Below are 8,897 nucleotides of genomic sequence, written 5' to 3' on the forward strand. Positions count from 1 at the left end.
CAGTGGGTGTAGGTGAAAAAATAGTGGAGGGAAAAAGAGTGTCAGTGACTGTGCTCAGAGCAGACAGGTGTTGGTGATCAGAGCAGAGGGATTAAACTTTAGCAGTAAAGTTGTCTGGTGGCAGTAAATATACAGTTTGCCCATGAAAACAGCCTGTGGGCTGACCTCCGGTTTACAAAATGTGGATAAAATGTTTTCAGTGGCTTTTTACCTGGCACCAACTTCATGCTTACACACCCATTGTTGAAAAAATAGACTTGAAGACTAACTTAACACTTCAGCTCACATTTACATGTGTCAGATTCAGCTGGGAAAGGAGACGTGCGAGTGAAAAACAAGTCACTTGCGGTCGAGACAGATAACAAAATAAAACACTACGAACTACCATAATTTTCTCTTTTTCAAGTGATTATACACTAATAAAAACATACCTTTAAAAATACTCACACGCACTCTTACAGCTGTGCATGTAATATACCTCTTTTGTTGTAATATTTATGTCCATGTAAAACACTTAAATGCAACACAATCTATATGCATTATATGAAACAGCACTTCAAAGTTTGTGCTTTGGTGCAGCGGTTTGTGTGGAACATAAGGTTTCACCATCCTACCAACTCTAGCATCTGCTTCAAGAACATCGCACTAAACTGGAGATAAATATTACCAATAAAAAAAACATTTATTTTGTTTCCTTCAAAAAACTCTCTGAGAGACATGCTGTCTGTACAGCATGATGGCAGATTGCTTTAAATAAACACAAAATAACACATGCCTAGTCTCATCTACAGCTATAATTCATCAAACATAGACACTACAGCCAAGGCTTCTGCTTTTTGCCTCACGATAAACTCCAGCTCCCTTCAGGCTTTGCAGATGTTCCATATGCAGTGTCCTGGCATGGCCTCGGCTCTCTCCTTCAAGACGAGACGCTGAGTCAGTTTTTACTGATGAGACGGGCACCACTGAGCCTGCTGAGAAACTCCCCCGACAGGAAGCTCTCTGTCATAATGTTGCCTAATGGACCGAGATGTGTATCTGATGAGAAGATGCTGCAGAACACATCCAGGACCTCTGTGGTACCTCTGGACCTCAGAGCACAGCCAGCAGTGGTCAGAGGCACAGGGAGACAACAGAGGTAAACTGAGGACATCCTGAAAGAGGCCTGCATTTTCATGTTTAACACACACAACACAACCCACTGTTTACTGCTCCAGTTTCTCACTGAGAATAAAATTCTGGGCTATTCCTTTTTTGTTGACAGTTTTAAATCCATCTCCTACTACTTTTACTGTTGTCAGATAAAAAAATAAATAAAATTTTCTTGTGGAGCTGATAAATACTACTTTTGAAATCTGGTTTTGAAGTTTTGCCTGCTTACGCTACAGTCACACAACACGTTTTTGTACTAATAAAATACACCCAGGAAACAGCAGCACTTTCATACATGCTGACATTAATACTCAGAATGAGGGATGTTATGTACTCTTAACTTTTTATGACATTATGTTAACGTTACTTTTTAATTTGTTATGCTAACTTTAGTTTTTCAGTTTGCTGTGCTAGTGTTACTTTTTAATTTATTTTGCTAACATTACTTTTTGTTCATTATACTAATGTTGCTTTCTGTTCGTTATGTTAATGTTACTTTTTATTATTTATGCCAACTTTACTTTTTATGTTATACCAAAGTTACTTTTTATCAATTATGCCATTGCCAATACTTTTTAATGTATTATGCTCACATTATTTTTTATGTGTTATGCTAAAATTACTTGTTAATTCAGCCCATCCTCACAAGAAAAATGTGTGTGTTGGTCAGAAGTGCAAGCAGCTTATCTGGCCGTGTGGACATAGTGAACATGACAGGAGAATATGAGGAGCAAGAAAGTCTGTATTTGGAGGTGGGCTGATGAATGGCTCTTACAAGCACAGCACTTTCACCAAAGAGTCTGAGGTTCAAGTTCTGTGTGGAACAAAAAGTAAACACAGAGTTATTTTAAGTTTTTAGTAACTTAAAATGTTGTTATGGAAGTAACGTTGGGTGAATCACTGCCATTGCGCAAGTGATGTCACTTCCGTCACATGACATGAATAGGGCAGTTATTTTAACCTAAACCATGATCTTTTCCTAACCTGAGTACTTTTATTGCCTAAACCTAACCAAACTGCAACCATTTTACAATGTACACCACATGAGTTATGTCACATGACCTATGTAACATAGTTAAGGTCCAGTCAGCCTGTCGCTTCTTGTATTCTCCACCCGTAATATATGTAGTTTTTAGAGTAATTGACAACTGATGTAATCCGGTGTTTTAGTATCAGGATGTGTTGGGTTGTTTTCATTTGTTATACTAATGTTACTTTTTAGTTTTTACTAATGTTACTTGGCTTTGATGGGCTTCTGATCTGACCTGAGCTTTGAATCTAAGCTGCCAGTTGATGTTTTGGATCACTTAAGCAGTAACAAGCAGTGACCAGTGCAAACACTGAAAACTAAAATATGATAATATGATAATCTGCTGTATCGCACATTAATTCATACTCAAATATAGATAATTTAATCCATATATCGCTCAGGCCGAATTGGAATCCTCCAATAATGACATCACATTTCCATTCCCTATAATGGCAACATGTTTCCAGCCCCTGCTGTGCTCACATTGTGCTTGTTTGGAAATGGGAACCCCGTCTATTGTACGACTGTCCTTTATTTTTGAGTTCTACTCTCTCACTTCCCCTCTCCTCCAGCACTTCTTTTCTTTATCTGTCTGATGTGTCGATCTCTCTTTGTTTTCTTGCCTCTCTCTCACACAGAGACACAGAGAGCAGGAGAAAGTTGAAGATTTCTAAAGGTCCCGAGTCCACCGCCACCAACACAGCCCTGGCTCCAGCTGCCTTGTGGGAAGGAATAATCGAGCCATCAATACCTCCTCCCAGATAATGTCAGCCCTTCCAGACCAATGCACAATTAATCCTCCTCCCACATGTAAAGACACACACACACACACACACACACACACACACACACACACAACTATACAGCCTGTCAGTGAGAACATTGGAGCAATGATTTGTGAAATAATATCGCTGTGTACAGAGAGAAAACTAAAAAAAAAAACTTATCAGAGCTCATTTTCAACACAGTGAAACTCATCTCCCACCTGCCAGAAACACTTGGTGCCTTTTTAAACACGTTTGAGACCAGTTTCATCTGCATCACGTCTAGTTAATTAGCGGTTTGTGTGATTAGGAATCCGCCAGGGGATTCTTTGATGTCGACTGAGCTAGCGGGAGACACTTGTAGGCTCCACCTGAACTGATACAATCTGTTCATCTCTCACTGATGGGAGAACACCAGTCTGGGAATGATCACACACACACACAGAGGTAACTGCTACTACATGAATCTGTCACAACTGAGTTTATAATGCATGTCTATGCAGGGTTGGGAGGGTTACTTTAAAAATGTAATCCAATACAGTAACTAATTACCTGTTAAAAAATGTAGCCGGTATCCTAGTCTAAGTACCATAACATTTAAGTCATGTAACCTGATTATTTTCCATTACTTTACCATTACATTCCTTAAGTTGTTTTGTGTGAATGTAACTGAACATTAAACAGTGTAGCATTTGTAGCTAATGTTAGTGTTTGGTTTGTTTAGCTAATGTTAGTGGTCTAAAGTTAGTGGCTGTTCTATGTAGCTAACATTAGCGGTTGGTTTGTGTAGCTAACATTAGCAGTTGTTTTGTGCAGCTAACATTAGCGACTGGTTTTATAGCTTATATTAGTGGTTGAATATTTGTGGTTGTTCTGTGCAGCTAACATTTGTGTTTGGTCTGTGTAGCTAGTGGTTGGTTTACTTAGCTAATGTTAGCAGTCAAGTGGTTCTTTGCAGCTACTGTTATTTGTATTTCTCTGTCGTTAACATTAGTGGTTGTTCTGTGTAGCAGTTGTACTTTGCAGCTAACGTTAGTGGTTGGTCTGTGTAGCTAACATTTGTGGTTGGTTCAGTCAGTTAATGTTAGTAGTGTAATGTTAGTGGTTGTTCCTTGCAGCTAACATCATTTGTTGTTCTGTCGAGCTAGCGTTCATGGTTGTTCTGTGTAGTTAATGTTTGTGTTTGGTCCGTGTAGCTAGTGATTGGTTTACTTAGCTAAAATTAACAGTGGTTGTTCTTCGTAGGTAACAGTGGTTTTTCTCTGTACCGAATGTTAGTGATTGTTCTGTGTCACTAATTTTAGCAGTTGTTTTTTGTAACTAATATTAGCAGCTGTTCTTTGTAGCTAAAGTGAGCGGTTGTTGTGTGGAGCTAATGTTAGTGGTCGGTCTGTGTAGCTAACATTAGTAGCTGGTCTGTGTAGCTCAATTTAGTAGTTGGTCTGACCTGTAAATGTTTCTTTAAATTAGATGTTGAGTTCTTTATTTTAAATGTATCATAATGTTGTAATCCTGCTAATCCCCATTTACACAAAATGTATCTGTAATCTGATTACGTCTTTTTTCTGTAACTGTAATGGAATACAGTCACCTTTTTTGTATCCTAATTATGTAATCCTGTTACATGTAGTCCCTAACTCCCCAAGCCCGAGTCTATGACTATAGAGAGGAGGGTGAGAGGTCCAAACTGATAATTTAAAAAAACATTAACAGTATTGACAAAACTGAAACTCTTCCCCCTCACTCTGTTCCACTGCTGCTGCCACTGATGCAAACAGTCTTTCTTCCAGTTTCCCTCTCTAATCTGCTCTGTTGTGTCTATCTGACAGCTTATTGCACCTCCTAATACAATTACATACACAATACAGCCTTTACATGGAGTTTGTTCCAGTTCTTGCACAGATGAATGAGTGCGCTGAGTGGGGATACATTACTGGAATGCATGTGCGGATCATGCATAATGCAGGCTAATCTGGTAGGCAGATATGGCAACCAAAATAGAAGCAGTGATCTTTGATGCAACGCTGCTGAAGGCATTTCATTATCATAATTCCATACAATTACACATTATCTCAAGCAGCCGGATGAAACTGAGCAGGCAGTGTCAGAATGATGAGGTTTTTGGGGATGACCCAGGGTCTGCCAGCAAGGCTTCAACACCTCTTAATGTTAGCAAAACGTCTGGTGACGAGGGGTGTGAGAAAATATATACTACAGTATTGCAATATTATATTTTGTAATACTGTATCAATTTCATAAACACTATGTGCAAATCTTTGCAATGCAGTGGTCCATTTTGTGTCGTGTTTAAATCACCAACTGCTAAATAGCAGTGTTGCTATCTGTCTCCCCTGTACTGATTGAATAAAAAAGTTTTTTTTTTTAATGTTTTGTGTACAGCAGCGTGTTCTTTATACTATGGCAATTTTCCTAGAATCAAATTTTAAAAAATAGCAATATATCTCCTTGCTTGCAGTATCACAATATATTCCAAAATATTGACTTGTAACCCCTGTATCACGATACATATCACATCACTTGATTCTTCTGAATACACAGCCCTACTGGAGACTAGAGCTGCAACTGTCGATTATTTTCATTCTTGATTAGTCTGATGATTATTTTCACAATGAATCGTTTAGTCCATGTGTCTTCAAAATGGGGTTTGCACCACCTAAGGGGTCTTCTAAGTTACTGTAAGGGCTCCCACCAAATTATTGTGTGATTATTTTTTCCCCCCAAAATTAAAATGTGTCAAAAATACACCTTAACATGGATTCAACATATTATTAGCGAAGATAAATTGGTCTATTCATAAACCCGCCCAAAACAACATTTGATTGAGGCAACATTGACAAAATGCTACCAATGAATAGAGATGGGAAGTTCGACTTCTTTTTTTTCTCACCAAATTGAGTTTGTATGAGTCACTCATTGAAAAGAGCCCTCAGCTAACTCAATTTGATAAAATGGTTTCATTCCACAGCTCTTGTACATTTTCCAGATGTACATAGTGAAATGAATCATTTCATGGGGATTTATGATGCTTGTTGATGGATGGACAGATACCGACTGTGGCATGGAACTTGTAGGTGAGTGAGTGATTGGTGCAGCCTGGAGCAGACAGCTCAGGGCAGGGAGTGTGCTCCAAGCTGGGGGAGTTGTACTGAGCTGAAACAGGTGCCAAAGTAGTTGCTTTTCTCACAGCGTTGATTAATACAGTAATGAACTGGATGCTATAATATCAGAGTGTGAGTGACTTGTGATCTCGCCTTGTCTTCGCAGTTTGCAGTGGCCAGTAGAGGTCGGGGGGGGCGAGTCAGTGAATGGGTTTGTGGAGATGAGGACCTGTCACTCCTGATTCACTGAGAAGAGTCTTCAGTTTTGAATCATTGATTCATCACTACCCATGAATCCTCATGCAATCATGTGAGCTAGCTAATCAATTGAATTATGTGTAGCACTCATAACAGTAAACTAGTTAGCTGTGTTATGGAACATAATGGCCAGTTAGCTGCATTATTATGCCAAGTGGATAGACACTCTTTTCAGTCACAATGAGACTAATGGGACTAAATGGCACTTGGCTTGTGGTGCTCAAAGTACCTAAAATACATTTGAAAAAATCAAAACCAGTGCGTTGTTCCAAAAATTGTGACCTGATTACTCAAAATAATCCACAGACCTTGTTCTGAGCAGTTTCATTTTGGAACATTCTGCAGTAGAATCTACCAGAACTACTTTCTTTCTACCTAAAAATAAAGCAGTTCCTGCGTGAAACTGCTCGCAACAATGTGTGTGGATTATCTTGAGTAACCGGGTCATGATTTTTGGAAAGAGACGTTGGTTTTGAATTTTTCAATTGTGTTATTTTGGGCTTTTAGAGCACCAGAGGCTGAGTGCCATTTACTCCCATTATATTGGAGAGAAGGCAAACATCTGTACGGCTGATATCTCCAGAACTCTGCAACTCACACCAAAACTATATGGATGGATAAATAACACTACAAGGCAGAGAAGAAATATTTGTTTTTAATTGTCATGAATTGTCTCTTCAAGAAGCTGGGACCAGCAAATGTTTGAAATTTTTGAAAAGTGACTGAAACAATTAATTGATTATCAAAATAGTTGGCAATTAATTCTCCTTCAACTGAGTAATCGATTGAATCTAATGATCTTGCAGCTCTGCTGGTGACATAGTGGAATAATGATTACTAAGATGCTATTTTTTCAGTTAAAACATGCAGGTAATCAAACTCTCCAGGGATGGACCTGAACGCATCACATGATTTCCAGATTCATCTTGGGGACTTTCTTTCATCTTTTCTCTCCATCAGGTGTAAGATCACATTTCAGCTCCGTCCTGAGCTCCGGGGAGCACCCGTGCGCTCCCACAGGAGCCAGGCAGAGTGGGAGGTGTTACTGATGAGGACCCAGTCAGTCCTCCGTGCTGCGTTCGTGCGCAGAATGAGCGATGCGCTCCCGCTGCGCTCCTCCTGTGGAGGATCTGGGCGATGGTGACATTTCTGACAAAGAGCTGAGGTGTAGCCTGACATCAAGACAAGTGAGGTGAGAATACTGAGCTCCTCTCCTCCACCAAAAAGCATGGGAGGTCCCCAGACCCACCAATCCACCCATCCACCCACAACTTCCCCCCAAAAAACACGACAGTGTCCCCCATCCTTACCGCAGAGCAGCTGCATCCAGGCGCACGTCTTGTAGACCGTGGCGGTGTTGCAGAAGAAGAAGAGGGCGAAGCAGCCGATGCAGCTGAGGATGAGCACCATGGACATCAGCACGAAGAAGGAGGCCGCCTTGAAGGCTCCCGACGGGATGGAGGCGAAGTCGGAGAAGCTGCCCTGGCACAGGAGCTCCCGGTTGGAGTTGCCGTTGCCCACGCAATAGTGGAACAAGCCGAAGTAGCCGGCCTGGGGGGTGCTGACGCTGTCCCCGATCCAGTAGGGCTGGATGAAGACCACCACATTGATGATGGACAGGCAGATGGTGAAGATTGCCCACAGGACCCCGATGGCCCGGGAGTTGCGCATGTAGTTGTCATGGTAGATTTTGGAGGCTTCTTGCGAAGGCAGCATTTTTCTCTCCCACCCCCCCAAACCCCCCCGCACAGCAGCGTCAACCTGGTGTTCCCTCTCCTCTGGATCCCCCTGTACCCCCCTCTATCCGCAGGTAGTAAGGATGGAATAAATATTTTAAAAAAGAAAATAAAAAAGGAAATCCTCCACAACAAATGTCCAAAGCTCCAGTGTCTCCCCCAGCAGATCTGCTCTTTTTGGATTAGTCTCACATCCAAACGCTCCCCCCTCCTCCCTCCTTCCTCCCCTCTGATCAGTCAATCAATTCAGTGGCGAAGCGTGATTCAACTGACGGGAAAAGCCTCCCCTCTCCCCCTCTCCTCCGCTCCTGTCCTCCGCTCCTCTCAGCGCGTAAAGACACAGCGGCCGGTGATGGACGCGCTCAGCAGCATTGTCTCCTTCCAGCTCCTCACCTCCGCCTCTGTGCAGCATCCAGACCCAGCAGGCTTCAGAGGAGAGACGGGATGCAGCCGCCGAGTTTCCCCGAGATGATGATGATGATGCTGCTGCTGATGATGAATCCTCCGCACATGAACACAGATGCAGAACAAATGAAGGAAGACAGAGATGCAGGCTGTGACATGCTTCACCCGAGAGGACAAGTTGACGGAAAAGGAAAATCTGACATGATGAAAGTCCGAGTGTGCGTGAAAAATGTATAAAAATATATAAATCAGTCCTCCAGCAGCGCACACACCGACAGCCCCATGACTGAGGTGTTGATGCTGTGACTCTCTCACTCACTCCCCGGGTCTCTCTCTCTCTCTCTCTCTCTCTCTCTCTCTCTCTCTCTCTCTCCGTGCGCGCAGCTGAGGAACGTCGACGACTTGTGGATGATTTTTGATATTGCAGAAATTT

General features: G+C 41.8%; 1 protein-coding gene across 1 annotated transcript in view; it reads right to left on the reverse strand.

Annotated features, from left to right (window-relative positions):
* lhfpl4a (LHFPL tetraspan subfamily member 4a) overlaps positions 1-8,039 on the reverse strand; it is a 70,625-nt gene extending 62,586 nt beyond the window's left edge. Inside the window, exon 1 of the mRNA XM_084726611.1 lies at positions 7,634-8,039. Coding sequence (XP_084582737.1) covers positions 7,634-8,039 — 406 coding nt within the window. The remainder of the gene's footprint in view (positions 1-7,633) is intronic.
* Positions 8,040-8,897: the final 858 nt, after the last annotated feature.

Source organism: Lutjanus erythropterus, chromosome 2 (genome assembly GCF_056507025.1).
Source record: "Lutjanus erythropterus isolate fLutEry1 chromosome 2, fLutEry1.hap2, whole genome shotgun sequence".
Lineage (NCBI taxonomy): Eukaryota > Metazoa > Chordata > Actinopteri > Lutjaniformes > Lutjanidae > Lutjanus > Lutjanus erythropterus.